Raw genomic sequence first — 20000 nt, forward strand, 5'->3', positions numbered from 1 at the left:
CCTCCCAGCAGATGTCAAGGCAAAAACCAGTTCTGGCATCTGGCTCAAGTGCAACCCTATAAAGGAGTATGTCTGTTTGCAGCAGTCGATCAAAGGTTCTGTGTCTAAGATTTCAGATTAAAACTGCAGAGTGGAAGGAAAGGAGGACCTTTTCCTGCCTCCCCACTTCCAGCTACTCTCTGAAGAATGGATAAGAGTCCCTCTTAAGAATATTAGGGGGGTGAGCAGGGGAAGGACTAGAACATGTGAAAAATGAACATACAGTGGTCCCTTGGTTCTCAAACGCCTTGGTACTCAAACAACTTGGAACCCAAAAACTGCAAACCCGGAAGTGTGTATTTCGGTTTGTGACCTTTTTTAAGAAGCTGAATGTGCCCCTTTTGAGTGCCACACTTCCATTTTGAGTATCACACCGAGGTCTGTCTGTTTTTGCTATTTCTTTTGCGTTTTTGCGGCTCTTTTTTGTTTTGTGACCGTGTGGAAACCCAGTTCAGCTACTGATGGATTGCTTGTGTGACTGCAGCACGTTGTGTTTATTGCTTCCATTTTATGGATCGATGGTCTCATTAGAGAGTAAAATTCATGTTCAATTGCTGTTTTTTAAGGGGTTGTTTTTAAAAGTCTGGAACGGATTAACGTGTTTTGCATTGCTTTCTATGGGAAAGCGTGCCTTGGTTTTGGAACGCTTTGGTTTTGGAGCGGACTTGCGGAACGGATTAAGTTCGAGAACCGAGGTCCCACTGTAATACTTTAGCTGCAGTTCATTCATTTTCAGCTTCGCAATCTTATTAAAAAAGTGCGCCTGGACATTCCGTTGTGCCCTTGAGCTCCTAGCTTTCATATCTCTGTTTCTAACACTGCATGACAGAGAGTGAGAACATGTGCTTGTGAGAGCCTCTTCATTCCCGCGCTGCGTCAAGATTCAGAAGACAAAAATTTCACGGAGAGCGACAGAGCCTCCTGCCCAATCCCGAGGCTCCAGATCCCGTGCTTCCAAACACCCAAGGCACCGGCTCTTAGGCCATGTGGCTAGCCAAGAAGAGAGTACCTCTGCGCATGTGTGGAGGGCATTCCCCGCCACCACCTCCAGCTTAGAAAACAGAGCCAGCCCAGGGAAGCTTTGCTGTGCGTTACGCATTAAAAGTGTGCCGGCGTGACAGGCCTGCTTTGAAGAAGATTCAATATTTAAGCAGTGCGTGTTGGGGCCTGTTGCCAAGTGCTTAAGATGCGCCACATCAGAGCTTGCGCATAGATACACAGAGGAGGAGGGGGGATGTGTGGGCGTTGAGAGCCTGAACAGGTTTAGCAGGTACACGATGACGACGCAGGTCTGTAAATAAGTCTAATGTAATGCCTCTTTTGTGCTTTGAGCTGGAGAGAGAGAGAGAGAGAGAGAGAGAGAGAGAGAGAGAGAGAGAGAGAGAGAGAGATTTTTCTCCCTCTACCGGTCAGTTCCCAGAGCTGCAAGCAGCTGCTAAAGGACACAGCAATTCAAAAAGCTGGCCAGGAGAGCCTTTTGCTGGACATGATCTAGCCCAGTATAGCAGTACCTTGGTTCTCAAACTTAATCCATTTCAAAACCAAAGCATTCCAAAACCAAGATGTGCTTTCCCATAGAAAGTACAGTGGTACCTCGGGTTAAGAACTTAATTCGTTCTGGAGGTCCGTTCTTAACCTGAAATTGTTCTTCGCTTGAGGTATCACTTTAGCTAATGGGGCCTCCCGCTGCCGCCACGCGATTTCTGTTCTCATCCTGAAGCAAAGCTCTTAACCGAGGTACTATTTCTGGGTTAGCAGAGTCTGTAACCTGAAGCGTCTATAACCTGAAGCATCTGTAAAACAAGAGGTACCACTGTAATGTGAAACAGATTGATCCGTTCCAGACTTTTAAAAACAATCCCCTGAAACAGCAAATGAACATGAATTTTACTCTCTAACAAGACCATCGATCCATAAAATGAAAGCAATAAACACAACGTGCTGCAGTCACACAAGCAATCCATCAGTAGTTGAACTGGGTTCCACATAGTTGCAAAAACAAAAAGAGCCACAAAAACGCAAAATAAATAGCAAAAACAGGGAGACCTCTGCGTAACACTCAGAACAGAAGTGTGGCACTCAAATCGGAAGCGTAACACTCAAAACGGAGCATGTTCGACTTCCGAGAAATGTTCGCAAACCGGAACACTTACTTCCAGGTTTGCAATGTTTGGGTTCCAAGTTGTTTGGGTACCAAGGTGTTTGAGAACCAAGGTACCCCTGTATACTGCTCCCGAGAGGGGACAGCCGCATTCCTCTGGGAGAGCCTGTGAAGACGGCTTAAAAGGAAAAACATGAGCTCATGGAAGAGATGTGGGATTATAAAAAAGCAGAGCCTTCGCGATGAGGTTTCAGCTTTTCAGTTGAAGACGTTTTTAAAACGCGCAGTTTGCGAAATGGGGAGGGTGAAATGGGTTTATTGAGGAAGACGTGCATTTCTGGGAAGGCAGAGAAAGGGAAGCAGGGCTTCCCACTGGGCCAGGATGTCGGCCTAGCTGAGCCCCTTGGCCTGATCCTATACAGGGGTCTTCTCATCTCATTTGACCGCCAGTCCCCTTTCATCCATGAGGGTGGGGCTCTGCATTCAAGTCAACCGTGCCAAACCTTGGCCATTGGGGGGACCTCTAAAGCAGGCATAGGCAAACTCCGGCCCTCCAGATGTTTTTTTGAGACTATAATTCCCATCATCCCTGACCACTGGTCCTTTTAGCTAGGGATGATGGGAACTGTAGTTCCAAAACACCTGGAGGGCCAGAGCTTGCCTATGCCTGCTATAAAACTACTCAATAAACACACAAGACGTAACCAGCTGTAAGGTAAAGGTAAAGGGACCCATGACCATTAGGTCCAGTCGCGGCCGACTCTGGGGTTGCAGCGCTCATCTCACTTTATCAGCCGAGGGAGCCGGTGTACAGCTTCCGGTTCATGTGGCTAGCATGACTAAGCCGCTTCTGGCGAACCAGAGCAGCGCACGGAAATGCCGCTTACCTTCCCGCCGGAGCGGTACCTATTTATCTACTTGCACTTTGAGGTGCTTTCGAACTGTTAGGTTGGCAGGAGCAGGGACCGAGCAACGGGAGCTCACCCCATCGCGGGGATTCGAACTGCCGACCTTCTGATCGGCAAGTTCTAGGCTCTGTGGTTTAACCCACAGCGCCACCCGCGTCCCTATACTTTTGAATAAATAAGGCATACTATTCATATTATCAAATTGTAGATTTTAACGGAAGTCTCATAAAGTTCAATGAAAAAAGCGGAGGACCCAGTGGATCAGTTCATTCTCTGGTCAGTTCATGCATAAGGTCCATACATGTATAAATGTCTATTCCACCTGTTCATAAGAATCCAATAATCCACATGAAGGATTGTTACAGTTCCACAGAGTCTAAGACAAGGATTTCCGGAATATTAGCCTTGTTTTGCCATCCTAGGCTTCCTCAGTAGAACAGGCTCATACAGGTGAAACTCGAAAAAATAGAATGTCGTGGAAAAGTTCCTTTATTTCCGGAATTCAACTTCTACTTCTACTTCTCAGAGGTCCAATCTTGCTCGATTTGCAATCCTTGTTTTGCTGATTTCCTTGAATATTCTAATTTTGTGAGATTGTTAATTTGGTGTTTTCATAAGCTGTAACGCCATGACCATCGCAATGATAACAAATCAAGGCTTGACATATCTTGCTTTGCATGTCACGAGTCTATCTCATATATTAGTTTCACCTTTCAAGTTGAATTGGTGAAATAAAGGAACTTTTCCACAATATTCTAATTTTTCGAGTTTCACCTGTATGTAATATTACAGGATAGTGGATCATATAGTGGTTAGACAGGTGGAAGACATGTACAGACCTTATGCATGAACTCACTAGAGAATGAACTGATCCACTAGGTCTTCTGCTTTTTTCGTTGAACTTTGCAAGACTTCCGTTGAAATCTACAATTTGATACTATGAATAGTATACCTTACTTATTCAAAAGTACAGCCTGTTACGTCTTGTGTGTTTATTATGTTTCACGTAACCATCGGTTTGTTGTCGTCGTTTTGCTCTAAAGCTACTGCAAGGGTGCTGAGATACATGGCCTAATATGGCAGGAATTTATTTTTATGTTCGCTTCTTCGCCCATCCACAAACAAAGGTGTGCATTTTCTGGGAATTCCCAATTTCCTCCATTCCCACCCCCCCAATATCCTCACCAAAGTCTGTATATTTTTATTAAAAAGCAAGCTTTATTGTACTGCGACACCGCGGTCAACCTCCGAGGCCGACACACCTGCTCACCATCAGCGGCGGAAGGAGAATGGTAGTGACTTCTCCCGAAACAGATGTTTGGCTCTCTAACCGAGGAGAATAGAGACCACACAAAGGGCACTAAGAATAATGGGGCATCTCCAGGTGTGCTAAGAACCACCGTGGCAAATGCAATATTTTTCTTCCAACAGGCCCAGGCCATTTCCGAAGGAGGGGGTGTGCATCTCCACCACCACCACCGAAGCACAGCTTCGCAAAGCAACTATCTAGATGTTCTCGTGTCGAGGGAATGATGTGAGAGGGAAATGTGAAGTTTTTACCCACTTAGCAACCAGGAAGTCTGCTAGACCAGCCTTTGCCAACATGGCGGCCTGCCGATGGGACTACAACTCCCATCATGCCCCGCCAGCACGACGCTGAGGATGATGGGAGTTGTAGTCCGGAGGTCGCCAGTTTGGCGAAGGCTAGCCTAGGCAGTGGCCAACATTCCCACCACCTGAGAAGTGTTTATGTGCCTAAAAAAAACAAACTACAAGGCAGTCAGAAACAAGACAACAGGTCTAAACTGAAAAAGCCACAGTGCTCCTTGCAAAACCAAACCGGATTGAAACCGGTTTCATCATTAAGACTTCCCAAGAAACCCTCAAAGGTTCCATTTTGTGAGTGTTACAAAAATGCTTTTTGGGTTTTCCAAAAGGCACACAATTGCGAAAGCCAGGAGGCAGCCCGTTTCACCCTAACGTCAAAGTGTCCTCAGTGAAAAGCGTTAACAAAAGTCTGTTTGATTCTCCCCCAAAATTGCACTTGTATGTTTCGAAACCCATCCATCCGTCTTCAGCCCATTCTCCCCTTTGTAGGGTATTTGGTTGCTGTGGTGCTAAGGTGGAAGATTTGGGTGAGGTGAGGCAGAACGGAGAACCCCAGAAATTCAGCTCAGCTGTGGGAACTGGAAGCCGAAGGCACAGGAAACTTTAATAAAAACCTAGAAGAAGAATAAAAAAGAGACTGTTAAACTTTGGGAATCATAGAGCTGTAGAGCTGATCTAGCCCAGTGATGGCCACACTTGGCCCTCCAGCTGTTTTTGGGACTACAATTCCCATCATCCCTGACCACTGGTCCTGTTAGCTCGGGATGGTGGGAGTTGTAGTCCAAAGACAGCGGGATGGAACAACGACCCTTAAAATCCGTTTCCAGTTGCCTTAGGAAAAACTCCTTGAAATTACCACACAGATGGCATTGCACTCCTTTGCAAAAGTCTAAAATGTTTTCTTCCGTTGCTGCTGGAGGGGTTGCGATAAACTTGGCACATATCATCACTTTAATTTTGACAGATATGATCAATATTACAGCGGTACCTCGGGTTACATACGCTTCAGGTTACAGACTCCGCTAACGCAGAAATAGTGCTTCAGGTTAAGAACTTTGCTTCAGGATGAGAACAGAAATCGTGCTCCGGCGGCGCAGCAGCAGCAGGAGGCCCCATTAGCTAAAGTGGTGCTTCAGGTTAAGAACAGTTTCAGATTAAGAACGGACCTCCGGAACGAATTAAGTACGGTACTTAACCCGAGGTACCACTGTACAAAAGAAAAAGATTGTTTGCTGCCCAAAATTAACATTACTATTTTTTGATGACACCGATGTAGATATGTTGTAAAAAAATATTAAAATGGTCTTATATAAGACCTGGGCAGCACAAATAGGAATTGCAACTCAACAGGAAACAGTCCCAAATCTTGCCCCAGAGACTTGGTAACACTCCCTCTGGAATATGGCTATCATAACAGGAAAAAATAGGGATAATTTGAGATTTCAGCAAGGACTGGAGCCTGTCTCTCAGGTCTCCAGATGTTCTGCGACTACAACTCCCATCATCTCTGGCTAGGAATGATAGGATTTGTAGTCTGTCTGGGAACCCAAAGCTGAGGCTGACACTTTTCATATAACTCAATTTGATAACTGGACAACACGGGTATTCTTCGCTTTGTTATTCAAACCCACGCACCACGATACTCATTCCGCGTGCCTATTTTATAGCTGGAACGCTTTTCACCTTTCAATTTCCATCTGTTGTCGTGGCTGTTGCAAAATGAAATAAATCTCGACCAGAGCAGAAGGGAGAGAGACTGTGAGCCCCATTGAACTGAGCTCCCCACAGCACAGACCCATAACAAAGGCTGCCATTCTGGGAGCAGGCAACCCATAATACAATAGCCTGCTTGTCAGCCCAGAAAGACAAAGATCAACCTCTCCACCAGCCATCTGGCCTGTCCGAGGTACCACTCTGCAACCAACCCGGGTTCTCAAGACGCCAATAGGAGAGCCAGAATGGTTCAGTGTTCGCCTTGACACACCTCAACCCATCTCTCCCCCAGTTTGGAACAAGACATGCACAGTTCTGGTCGCCTGGCCTCAAAACGGAGATTGTTAAGAGTTGGAAAAGGTCCAACCCAAACAGTCAAGGGGAGGGAGCAACTCTCCGATGAAGAAAGGCAGTTTCCCTGCTTGTTGTTGTTGTTGTTGAGTCGTTTAGTCATCTCCAACTCTTTATGACCCCCTGGACCAGAGCATGCCAGGCACTCCTGTCTTCCACTGCCTCCCGCAGTTCGGTCAAACTCATGCTGGTAGCTTCGAGAACACTGTCCCACCATCTCGTCCTCTGTCGTCCCCTTCTCCTTGTGCCCTCCGTCTTTCCCAACATCAGGGTCTTTTCCAGGGAGTCTTCTCTTCTCAAGAGGTGGCCAAAGTCTTGGAGCCTCAGCTTCAGGATCTGTCCTTCCAGTGAGCACTCAGGGCTGATTTCCTTCAGAATGGAGAGGTGTGATCTTCTTGCAGTCCATGGGACTCTCCAGAGTCTCCTCCAGCACCAGAATTCAAAAGCATCCATTCTTCGGCCATCAGCCTTCTTGATGGTCCAGCTCTCACTTCCATACATCACTACTGGGAAAACCAGAGCTTTAACTATACGGACCTTTGTTGGCAAGGTGACGTCTCTGCTTTTTAAGATGCTGTCTAGGTTTGTCACTGCTTTTCTCCCAAGTACTCTGGTCCATGGGGCCACAAAGAGTTGGACACGATTTTGCCTGGTGTGGGGAAAGAGAGAACTTCTCCTCCCTCTCTCTCGTAATGCTAGATCTCGCAAACATCGCGCGAGGCTGGAGGATGCAGGGAAGATAAAAGGAAGTCCTCCTCCATAGTTGACCTGTGGAACTCCCTGCCTCAGGATCGACAGCTTTCAAAGACAATCAGAGAAATTCACAGAGGAGAGGACTCTCGTTTGGAGGCAGCAAATGCTTCTGAATATGAGTCATGGGGAATCGCAAGAGGGGAGAGGGATCTTGGGTTCAAATCTTGCGTGTGAGTTTCCCTATTGGTTGATCACTCTGAGAAGAGGAAGCTGGACTAGAAGGGCCATTGGCCTGGCTGCGGAGTGAGCAGAGTTCATAGATGGAGGGGAATGATGATGATGATGATGATGATGATGATGATGGAACCACAATTCAGGTGGAAGTCCTACCCTATCTCCCAGACTCCCCTGCCCATCCTGAAGGACCGTCTCCACCCCCATCGTTCAACCCAGACACTGAGATCCAGCGCTGAGGGCCTTCTGGTGGTTCCCTCATTGCGAGAAGTGAGGCTACAGGGAACCAGACAGAGGGCCTTCTTGGTAGTGGCGCCCGCCCTGTGGAACGCCCTCCCATCAGATGTTAAAGAGATAAATAATTACCTGACATTCAGAAGACATCTTAAGGCAGCCCTGTTCAGGGAAGTTTTTAATATGTAACGCTGTACTGTTTTTAACACTGATTGGGAGCCGCCCAGAGTGGCTGGGGAAACTCAGCCAGATGGGCGGGGTATAAATAATAAATTATTATTATTATTATTATTATTATTATTATTATTATTATCCTTGCTAAACCCACTAAACACAACCAGCTCATCTTGCTTGGGCTTGGGAGGGGCCCAGGTGACCGGCCCTCTCCTTCCCTTTCGTAAAGACAGGTTGGCCGACTTTGGAGGCAGCGACGCCCAGATCCTAGCAACACTCTCGCCCAGGTGAGTCAGCGCTCCCTGGAATCCGGCCTCTGAGACAAGCCAGAAATTTATCTCGAGCACTTTGGGGGCAGCAGGAACAACAAGGGTACCACTGCACACGTGCAAAGTTCCTTTCCCTCTTCAGGGAGGTGCTGGGACCAGGAGGGAAGGGTTTCCTGGGGGCTGAGCCCCGGCAACTCTCATTTAAACCCCAGAACACGCTGAGCTTTGCAGCCAAACTCCTCCCCTAAGAATGAATTGATTTTAGAATGTATTTCTAGAAAGTATTTTAGAATGATTGTGATTTTATGTAAATTGTGTTACTTTTACTGTTGTTAGCCGCTCTGAGCCCGGCTTCGGCTGAGGAGGGCAGGATATAAATAAAATTATTTTATTAATTTATTATTATTATTATTATTATTATTATTATTCTCCTCCATCTATGAACTCTGCTCACTCCCCGGCCTCCCCTACAAAACTCCGCCTTTCCTTTAGGGCCTGTGTGAAACCACTTTCCCCCTGGGTGACAATTTCCCCTTCCCTCAAAGAAACTGGCCTGCAAAAATTCCGACCGTTTTTGCTGCCTGGTTGCTTGGAATTCCCATAAACATCACTGCGTTGCAGCCAAGTGGTGTCAGAAGTGTCAAGCAACACTGACAGACAAAAGAGGGTAAATTACTGCAGAAGATTTTAGAATGTATTTCAATTAATTGATTGTGGTTTTATGTAAATTGTGTTACTTTTACTGTTGTTAGCCGCTCTGAACCCGGCTTCGGCTGGGGAGGGCGGGATATACCGTATTTTTTGCTCTATAAGACTCACTTTTTCCCTCCTAAAAAGTAAGGGGAAATGTGTGTGCGTCTTATGGAGCGAATGGAGGCTGCGCAGCTATCCCAGAAGCCAGAACAGTGGGTGGCGCTGTGGGTAAAAGCCTCAGCGCCTAGGGCTTGCCGATCGAAAGGTCGGTGGTTCGAATCCCCGCGGCAGGGTGCGCTCCCGTTGTTCGGTCCCAGCGCCTGCCAACCTAGCAGTTTGAAAGCACCCCCGGGTGCAAGTAGATAAATAGGGACCGCTTACTAGCGGGAAGGTAAACGGCGTTTCCGTGTGCTGCGCTGGCTCGCCACATGCAACTTTGTCACGCTGGCCACATGACCCGGAAGTGTCTGCGGACAGCGCTGGCCCCCGGCCTCTTGAGTGAGATGGGCGCACAACCCCAGAGTCTGTCAAGACTGGCCCGTACGGGCAGGGGTACCTTTACCTTTAAGGTGAGACACGGGTGGCACTGTGGGTTAAACCACAGAGCCTAGGACTTGCCGATGAGAAGGTTGGCGGTTCGAATCCCCACGACGGAGTGAGCTCCCATAGCTCGGTCCCTGCTCCTGCCCACCTAGCAGTTTGGAAGCACATCAAACTGCAAGTAGATAAATAGGTACCACTTTGGCGGGAAGGTAAACGGCGTTTCCGTGCGCTGCTCTGGTTCGCCAGAAGCGGCTTAGTCATGCTGGCCACATGACCCGGAAGCTGTACGCCGGCTCCCTCGGCCAGTAAAGCGAGATGAGCGCCACAACCCCAGAGTCGGCCACGACTGGACCTAATGGTCAGGGGTCCCTTTACCTTTACCTTTAAGGTGCTACTGGACAATGTTAAATTTAAAAAAAATATATATTTACAGTCATATCTCGGGTTGCAGACGCTTCAGGTTGTGTTTCTCAGGTTGCGGACTGCCGAAACCCGGAAGTACTGGAATGGGTTACTTCCGGGTTTCGGCGGTTGTGCATGCACAGAAGCGCCAAATCGCAACCCGCGAGTGCACAGGTGCGGTGCTGCGGATTGCGGCTGGCGGACGCTGCGGGTTGCGAACGTGCCTCCCGCACGGATCACGTTCGAAACCCGAGAGTCCACTGTATTCTTATGCAAACATTGTTCAGCAGGGAGAACGCTTGGCTTCCTGCTCTGACTTTTGACTGCCAATATTTTGAACTCTGAACCTAGATCCAAGTCCTGCTGAAAGTTACTGATTTGCCACACGGCCCTTAATTTTTTTCTCCAAATTTGCCTCCACCTCTCTCCCGTCTAACTGTTCTGAAACATCCACCGCAGTTTGAGGAACCGGGATTTCAGCGTCCAAATTCAGAAATATTTCCCCCAGACTTGAGAGGACCCTGCCTTGCAGAGGCCATCTCTGATTTAGGGGAAGGAAATATTACAAGGGCTGTAGAAGGACCCTGGATAGTTCTTAAAAAACAATTAGTATTCTTTATATTTTGCCTTTCTCACACACACACTGCCAGGACCGCGACTCAAGGTGGCCAAGGAGGGAGCAAGTCTTTCTTCTCTCGAAAGGGAGTTCCAAAGTTGTTTGGGGGCAGCCACTACCAAGAAGGCCCTCCCTGGGAGGGTCGTGGGACTGAAAAAATGGTATCCCCCAAGGATCTCAAGAACAGACAGGTTCACTGGGGAGAATGGCAAAAAGTTCATTTTGCATTTCATAAACCACTTTGAGGTTTGTTTGGAAAAAATAAGAATAAATGGTGTATACAGGAGCTGGGACTGAGCAACGGGAGCTCAGCCCGCCGCGGGGATTCGAACCGGCAACCTTCTGATTGGCAAGTCCTAGACTCTGTGGTTTAACCCACAGCGCCACCCGCGTCCCTATAAAAACATGTATATATATATATTAAAAGAGGAACTTGCCCATCAAGCTGAACTCAACAAGCACCAACCTTCCCTCCTCTTCCATTACGTCCCCTCCAGTTTCTTACCCTCTCCATCTTCCTTTAAGACGGCGCTGATCTTCGCGCGGTGCTGCTGCTCTCCCCCTTCCCACCCCCGGCATTTGGTCACATAAGGTTCAGTGCCGGACGAACCGCAAAGAGCGGGCGTTCAGGATATCCGCCGGGTCGGGGAAGACGGAATCCACACGGAAGCCTTGCGCCAGCGCCACCTTCAGCACCTCCTCCAGGAACTCGTGGCCCGTACGGACCTCCCGCCCGCCAACCGCCAGAGGCTGCAGCTTCTGTTTGGCGTACTCGGCCACCGGAAGTTCGGCTGGGCGCGGCGCCCACTCCAGGCAAAGGTGGTGGCACGTCTTGGTGTCCACAGGGGAGTAGTCCCACGCCTCCTCGTCCGATTCGTCTTCGTCCGTGGAGTCGCCCGGCCAAATCCCCAGCTCGCCGCCGGTCCCCGAACCGCCCAGCCGCCCCTTCCGCTCTCTGAAATCTCCGTTGCCGATGACGGAATCCCTCACCGTGCCAGAGCCCGTATTCCTAGAGAATTGTCCCACACCCTTCCCAGAATGCCCCTCTTCCACGCCACTGCCTGATTGGCCCAGCCGCCTCCGCAGCAAAGCCAAGAAATGTTTATCGGTGCAGAAAACGTTGGCCGTGAAGATGTGCAGGCAGCTGGAGCTCAGCTCGTAGTTCTGCGGCCCTCGACGGACGTTGAAGTGCACCAGGCGTTTCCGTACGTCCACGTCGGCATGCAGCACCGCGTTCCTCCTCTGCCGCCATCGCTCCGCCTCGACCCGCCGTAGCTCCTCCAAGAGCGGCTGGATCTGGTAGAAGTCCGCCTCGGCCCGCAGGAGGGAGAGCTCAGCGTAGCCCTCGGGCAGGTCCAGCCGGCCGAAACGGAGGAAGTTGAGGATGTGGCGGAAGGCTTTGCCGTCGCGGTCGATGAAGTAGTTGCCGCAGCTGTCGGTGAGGGCCGGCTGGAGGCCGCGGAACATGGCGCCCAGCATGGAGTCAGGGAAGCGGGTGAGGGTGTCCAGGGTGGTGCTGTAGAGCTTGCCGCCGACGTTCAAGGTCACCAGGCCAGGCGTCCGCCCCGGGGCCTCGCAGGTGCCCGGCATCGTTGCGAAGGAGGGATTTCACCTGGCGAAAGAAGCATTTGTGATCAAGGTGGCTCACCTGCCAGGTAAGTATCAGTAATATCCAAAGGCAACACGATGACCGAGTACAACAATACGATGTCAATATAATCTCTTTATATAATCTATTCAGAACATTAAAGAATATGAAATATATACTCTCTGGAAAACCAAATGAACAGGAATCTTATAAATCTCTGAAAGTCACAAAATGTGTACTCTTGATGGATTCTCTTGAAAATGTAGAACCAAATAAACATACCGTATTTTTTGCTGTATAGGACGCACCCGACCATAGGACGCACCTTGTTTTAGAGGGGGGAGAACAAGAAAAAAAATTTCTCCCCCTCTCTGCACAGTGCCCCTTCAGCGAAGCAGCAGGAAAACGGAGCCACTTCCATTTCTCCTCCCCCTCTGACTTGGAGGGACCAGCTCCGCATGAAACGGGTCCTTTCCGCTGCGGCGAAGCGGGGACCCTTCTGGAAATCACAGGCGGATGAAGCCTGTGACCGTGGGACTCGGCGGGCACTCTTAGCGCCCCCCCCCAACCCGCAAAGGAACCCACTAACGGGCTCCGAAGCGACGAGGGGGAAATGGCGCGGTGCTGTGAGTCAATTGCTTTTTCTGCGGAGCGAAGTCGCATAGCCGTTGCCGGAGAGCGCTGCCTTTTTCCTGGGACAATTTGGTATCTAAAATAACCACCCGTGAGTACTGAAACATTGAACATTTGGACTTTAATAAAGAACTGGCGAAATAGAAAGGAATTTGGACTTAAAATTTACCCCAATTTGGTACTGAAACGGGAAGGTCTAAACAGGAAGTCAGCCTTCCGTTTCCTTGTAGCCAGAACAAAGCAAAGATAACGTAAGCTAGAGCTTTGAAAATCACTTTCAAAGGATTGGCTTTCATCATTTAAAATCGCTGAACCCCCCTTCGGCAGCAGGAGAAGAAGGGGGATCTTTTTTGGGCTGTTTAAACCTGCAGAAGTGAGTTTAAAGCAAAGTAATTTTCCACCGTCCTGATCCTGGAGCGGGGTGTCAGAATTGACGTTTGAAGCTCATTGACCAGAAATAAATGTCTCTGACAGATAGTTAAGAGAAGAGAAACATAGTGATTCCATTGTTTCCTTTCGCATTTTAAAAGAACAAATATGGACAAAATATCTTTAAAAAGAAACTTTGTTGCTATTGTTATCAAAAGAAAGAACAACTAGAAGCTTTCCCCCTAGAGGGGGATTGTGAAATTGTAACTAATTCCTGGGAGCTAGCAGCTGCCTCAGATTACAACCGTGGGAAAGGATTTGTGACCTTGCAGGACAATGTCTTCAGAAGCACTGTTGGGTGCTCTCTGCAAAATAAATGCCCTATTGGATCAGTTAAGCCAGAAGACGGATTTAATGACTAATGCGGCTGGAACCTTTGAACAGGTAGTGGGAAATTATATGGAGCCCACCCAGGAACTAAAACAGGAGTGTGCCATGACAGAACAACTGAAAGAAGAGGATGTTGCTGAATCTTGGGCGCCAGAGACGGAGGGAGCAGCGGCCCAGCAGGAACATAAATTTTTGGATTTGACAAATGAACTTGGAAAAAACCAGACTTCGAAAGATAAAGTTTGGTTAGGTTTGGAAATGGGGGGCTGGATAGACCCCCCTATACAGGGAGATTTGGACTTTTCGAGTCTGGCAATGTGCCGTCAGATGTCTGGAGCTGTGGGGGCTCTCAATTTTGGAGGGAATCTGGAACATGTTTTTAAATACCATATGGAGTCCAGTCTGGTCTATGGAAAAGGGGCTGATCTGTTGAAAAGGGTCCAAAGCATTACCAAGCTGGAGTTCCCACGAATGAAAGGAAAATATGAAGAAGAGCTGCGGAAGGGACATGGAAGAGACTTGAGGGCCTCGGATATAAGATTACCAGGTTAATGTGCTAGATTAATAGGATAAAAAGGACTGACAAAACCCGGGACCAGGAGGAAGGGACGCTGGATGAAGATTGGATTGGTTGTTTTTTTTTTGTTTTTTTATCATTAGGACTGTTCTATAAAATTGATGAATGTTAGAAAAATGTTGAAATGAAATTACTTGGCTCTTGTAAAAATGTCTAAAGAATTAGATAAGAATGTTATGGTTAGGAGAAGTTGGTAAAAATAAGATTTAAGTTTTAAACTTTAAGGTTTTCTATATGATAAGATGAAAATAGATTAAGGTAATGTAATGACAGAATATTATGAATTAAGGAAAGGATTTGCTGCGATTATTATTAATCAGGGCACAAGAAAAGGGAGGAGGAGGAGGTCAAAGAAAGAAGGTATTGAAAGTGGAGAATTTGAGAACGATGGTTTTATGTTTTATTTTTATTTTTCTGTTTTGTTTTTTGTTTTTTTGTTTTTGTGTGTGTGTAATTTTTTTAAAAAACTTTTTTTCAATAAATATCATTTTTTTAAAAATGAATGTAAACATTAATTGGAAAAACTGAATAAACATAATTTAAAACAAGAAAGGATGAAGAATTTGTGGATTGAGTTGTACACATCGGAGCGGAACAACATCCTGCTGGGATCAGGCCAGTGGTCCACCGTCCTGTTCACAGGGGGCAACCACACGCCCGGAAGGGAAACCATCTAGCAGTCAGGATTCGAACACGAGGGCAACTCTTCCCTCCTGCAGGAATCTAGAAGCAGGAAGAACTTTCTGACAGCAAGAGGCGTTTGACAGTGGAACAGACACCCTCGCGAGGCGTTGGAGTCTCCTTCCTTGGAAGTTTTGACGCAGAGGCCGGATGTCCATCTGCCATGGATGCTTTAGCTGAGATTCCTGCATTGAAGGGGGTTGGCATGGATGACCTTTGGGGGTCCCTTGCACCTCTACGATTCTGCCTGCAACTGTGAAGTCAGACCACAGTCAAGTAGCCATAAATAGCCACGGCTGGCTGGCGACAGGAGCAGAGACTGTTTGCCCACAAACGCCGAAGGATGTGGAGGCAGCAGGAGACTTTGGGTTTAGTAAACAGGGAGTCGTCTTTGTCTATGGAGTTTCCTTGGAAGGGATACTGCAGTGACTTGCCGGTTCCTGCTCCAGGTGGATCACGTTTGGTCAAAACTCTCCACTATGACCTGTCCATCTTAGGTGGCCCTGCATGGCATATCTCAAAGCTTCTCTGAGTTATTCAAGCCCTTTCGCCACAGCAAGGCAATGATCTATGAAGCAGTGATGTATGGAAGTGAGAGCTGGACCATAAAGAAGGCTGATCGCCAAAGAATGGATGCTTTTGAATTCTGGTGCTGGAGGAGACTCTTGAGAGTCCCATGGACTGCAAGAAGATCAAACCTCTCCATTCTGAAGGAAATCAGCCCTGAGTGCTCACTGGAAGGACAGATCCTAAAGCTGAGGCTCCAAGACTTTGGCCACCTCATGAGAAGAGAAGACTCCCTGGAAAAGACCCTGATGTTGGGAAAGATGGAGGGCACAAGGAGAAGGGGACGACGGAGGACGAGATGGTGGGACAGTGTTCTCGAAGCGACCAGCATGAGTCTGACCAAACTGCGGGAGGCGGTGGAAGACAGGAGTGCCTGGCGTGCTCTGGTCCTGGGGGTCACAAAGAGGTGGACATGACTAAACAACAACAACAAAACAGGGAGTCTGGTGGCACCCAAAACAACCCCCGGTGCATTGGGTGGGTCCCAGTCTTGTGCCCGTGACCACCTCTCTGGGAGAGGCCGAGGACGGGTCAAGGGGCAGAGGGAGGAGAAGGAACCGATTTTATATCAAGGAGAGGCGCTTACAGGTCCTGCTGGAGCAGAGCACCAAACAACATGTCGACAGGTGTGCGCACACCATCTCGCAGGAAGGAAGAGGGAGAAAGACGCACAGGTTTGGACGCATAAATTTCTCCAATCCTCTTTTAAAGCCATCTAATTTGGTGGGACACGGGTGGCGCTGTGGGTTAAACCACAGAGCCTAGGGCTTGCTGATCAGAAGGTCGGCGGTTCGAATCCCCGCAATGACGGGGTGAGCTCCCGTTGCTCAGTCCCTGCTCCTGCCCACCTAGCAGTTCGAAAGCACCTCAAAGTGCAAGTAGATAAATAGGTACCACTCCGGCAGGAAGGTAAACGGCGTTTCCGTGCGCTGCTCTGGTTCGCCAGAAGCGGCTTAGTCCTGCTGGCCACATGACCCGGAAGCTGTACGCTGGCTCCCTTGGCCAATAAAGCGAGATGAGCGTTGCAACCCCAGAGTCGGCCACGACTGGACCTCATGGTCTGGGGTCCCTTTAACTTTAATTTGGTGGCCATCTCTGCCTGCTGTGGCAGGGAGTTCCACAGTTTAATCCATGCGCCGTGTGAAGAAAGACTTTGTTGTATCTGTCCCGGCTTTGCCGACATTCACGTTCCTCAGATGCCTGCATATTCTCTTGTTATGAGGGAGTGGGGAAAGCTTTCCTCTATTCTCTTCCTCCTCATCATTCGTTTTATCAACTTCCATCCCGCTGCCTATGACCTTTTCTCTAAACTAAAATCTCAAACGCCGCAAACTTTCTATTCAGTCAGTAGTTTTGCTTGCCTTCTTCTGAACCTTTGCGTATGAGTAAGCAACTATTCTGACGCATTAAACATGTTGTTAAAGGAGGGGGTGGAAGCCTGTGGGGCCCTCCCAATGTTATTGGACTACAACTCCCATAATCCCTGGCTCCCGCCTGTCTGGGGCTGATGGGAGTTGGAGTCCAACAACATCTTGAGTTCCCAGCCCTGCCCCGCTGATTCTTTTCTACAAATAGACCAGAAGACGCTGAGGTCAAGGCAGTGATTAAGAACTGAATGGATTTATTTCCCCCGTCCTTTTTGACGCCTCGCTATGACACATGCATGTTTCATCTCAAGACAGGTAATTACTTTTTGCGGCTCAGGCCTCCAAGCAGCAAACGTTGAAAAACATAAATACATTACGCCACTGAAAATTCACAGGAAACTTTTCACATTCCTCACACAAACACCGACAACGTCAGGCTTCTGGAAAAGCTTGCTTGGTTGTTTTGCTGCTGTTATTTTCTCTCTTTTTTTCAGAGGGGGAAAATGTTTCTAGACCTCAAGGCTGCAAATATGTGACAGGAAGCTGCACAGGTAATCTCAGAGCCCAGGCAGGGGTGGAAGCTCTGCCCCAGAAAACTTGCAATTTTATTTAATTTCGACAAAGGGGAAAGGGGAAGATTGAAGCAAGCGTGTAAGGAAAAGATAATAACAGGGCATTCAATAGAGCTACACACTGGAGGGTTTTTCATTGGAAGTTTTTAAACAGGTTGGATAGCCATCTGTCAGATTCTTTAGCTCAGGGTTGAACTAGAAGACCCTACAATTCTATTTTATAGATAATAATAATAATAATAATAATAATAATAATAATAATATATACCCCGCCCATCTGGCTGGGCTTCCCCAGCCACTCTGGGCGGCTTCCAACAAAATAATAAATTCTGTAATACATCAAACGATAGATAGATAGATAGATAGATAGATAGATAGATAGATGATAGATAGATAGATAGATAGATAGATATGTATATACACACACTTTGTATCATTTTAACACTGTCGATTTTGGTTTTCCTTTTTTGGATAAATTTTACATCTCCTTGTTTGTAAAGTTTTGATTTTACCAGCATTTTCTTGTGCACGCATTACGAGATTTCATGTAGAGATTTTCATCGATTACGTAGCAGGTATAAATACCGTAAAATAACAAGAGGGGGGTTCCTTTGTGTGGCTTCCTTCCCAGAGAGCCCTTAAGGTTGACTAATCACCTTTCCCCCAAAATAAATTGACCTTCCCTTCTCAAAGATTTAAAAGTTTTGAAGACAGTTCATCTAAGCAAACGACCAATTTAAACGTTGCAGCTTTGTAAGGCTGGAGGAATCCTGATTTCAGTCCCTCTGCTTGGAATATTTTTTAATTCGGACAGGAGGCGGAGCGAAATATGGGTTCCAATACAATACAACTAGCTTGGGGTCCGAGCAGGAAACCTGCAATAAAATTGGGAGTTTTGACAAGGAGCTCAGGGGGTAAATTTTAAGGGGCAGTTCCACCACAATTGCGCCAAGCTGACTCAGGGTGTTGGGTGTTGTAGTCTAAAACATCTGGGGAGGAGCGCCATGTTGGCAAAAGATTCTCTCAGCCGAGGAAGGGGAAGAAGGTCTGATCAGTTTAATCTCGGGGTTGTGGGTTTGAACCCCATGTTTGGCATTGAAAGGGGGTTGGTCTAGATGACCCATGAGGTCCCCCTTCCTAACTCTACCCAGTATACCTGAAGGAGCGTCTCCACCCGCATCGTTCAGCCTGGACACTGAGGTCCAGCGCCGAGGGCCTTCTGGCGGTTCCCTCATTGCGAGAACCAAAGCTACAGGGAAGCAGGCAGAGGGCCTTCTCGGTGGTGGCGCCCGCCCTGTGGAACGCCCTCCCACCAGATGTCAAAGCGATAAACAACTACCTGACATTCAGAAGACATCTGAAGGCAGCCCTGTTTAGGGAAGTTTTAAATGTGTGGCATTTTAGTGTACTTTTGGTCTCTGTGGAAGCCGCCCAGAGTGGCTGGGGAAACCCAGCTAGATGGGCGGGGTACAAGTAATAAATTATTATTATTATTATTACAAACCTGTGAACCTTCGTTTTTTAAAAAAAATTCCCCAAGCCAGGAGAGCCCCCCCCCCCAAATTTACAGTCAAAAACGACCTTTTCAAAAAGGGAAATTTTTCAAGGCATACTCTGTAAGCTTTGTGTATAGGTTTTACATGAGTTGAACTTCTAAAGGTCGCTTGTAACGACATGAACAAGGTTTTGAAATTGGATTATGATATAAGATTATAAGGACGTGAATAAGTATAAAATAATGGAACCAGGAGGGAGAGTGGAGGGAAGGCAATTAAGATATATGATGTGGATTTCTGAATGTGTGTGGTTTTGTTTTGGTTATATAAAATGAATAAATTGTATCTAAAACGACGACAACAACAACAACCCGAAGTGAATGCACAGATGAGATCAAAGCACAATAAGTTGTTAAAACAGAATTAAAAAACCTGATCTTCCAGAAAGAGTCTGGCTGTACCAGGAATAGACTTCAGGGATGGCTGGTGGACTAGAAATATTTCAGCCCAGGAAAAGGCCCCCACCTATCCAACCCAAAAGGGCCTGGGAGCGCCTGGGGGGCGGGATCCTTTGGAGGGGGGGTGTCCTAAGGGAGGGAAAGGACCACCCAGGTGGAAAACAGGACAGGGGGGCCCGATCCTGCCGGAGGGGGTCGCTGTACCTGGAGCAGAGGCGAGGTCTCTGGGCGGCTCCCGGTGCCGGCGCAGGAAGTGGAGCGCAGCGCTGCGCGCAGCTGAGCTTATCTCAGCGCTGGCCGCGCTTTATAAGGGAGGGACCGGCCGGGGTGGGCGGGCAGGCGCCGGTCTCCGCCCCGACGGACGCCCCGGGAGGAGGGAGGGAAGGGACCCAGGCGTCCGGGGCGGGAGTTGTCTCCGCCCCCGCCCCGCGGGTCGCGTCCCGCGCGTTTCCCTAGAACAGGTATGGAGGATCCGGGAGCGAGGAGGGGACCCAGGCGTCCTGGCACCCCGCCGACCCTCCAGACCCCCCTGCTTCTGCAAGTGGGGGGGGGATGGGATGGGAAATCTGCAAAACAAAAGAAAAAGCTATGAAGTCTTGGGTTCTGTGAACTTTTTGGAACTTCAATCAATGTTTAATAGGTTATTGTGTTTTAGTGTTTTGTTGGAAGCCGCCCAGAATGGCTGGGGAAACCCAGCCAGATGGGCGGGGTATAAATAATAAAT

General features: G+C 48.1%; 1 protein-coding gene across 1 annotated transcript; it reads right to left on the reverse strand.

Moving 5' to 3' along the window:
• Positions 1–4244: 4244 nt before the first annotated feature.
• Positions 4245–19746, reverse strand: KCTD11 (potassium channel tetramerization domain containing 11). Its single transcript, XM_028703297.2, has 3 exons — positions 19481–19746; positions 11084–12190; positions 4245–5270 (listed from the first exon to the last, which is right to left on the reverse strand). The coding sequence occupies exon 2, from the start codon at positions 12166–12168 to the stop codon at positions 11173–11175; it is 996 nt and encodes a 331-aa protein (XP_028559130.2). The 5' UTR covers positions 12169–12190; positions 19481–19746; the 3' UTR covers positions 4245–5270; positions 11084–11172.
• Between the last annotated feature and the right edge of the window lie 254 nt (positions 19747–20000).

The sequence above is a fragment of the Podarcis muralis genome, chromosome 13, assembly GCF_964188315.1.
Source record: "Podarcis muralis chromosome 13, rPodMur119.hap1.1, whole genome shotgun sequence".
NCBI lineage: Eukaryota > Metazoa > Chordata > Lepidosauria > Squamata > Lacertidae > Podarcis > Podarcis muralis.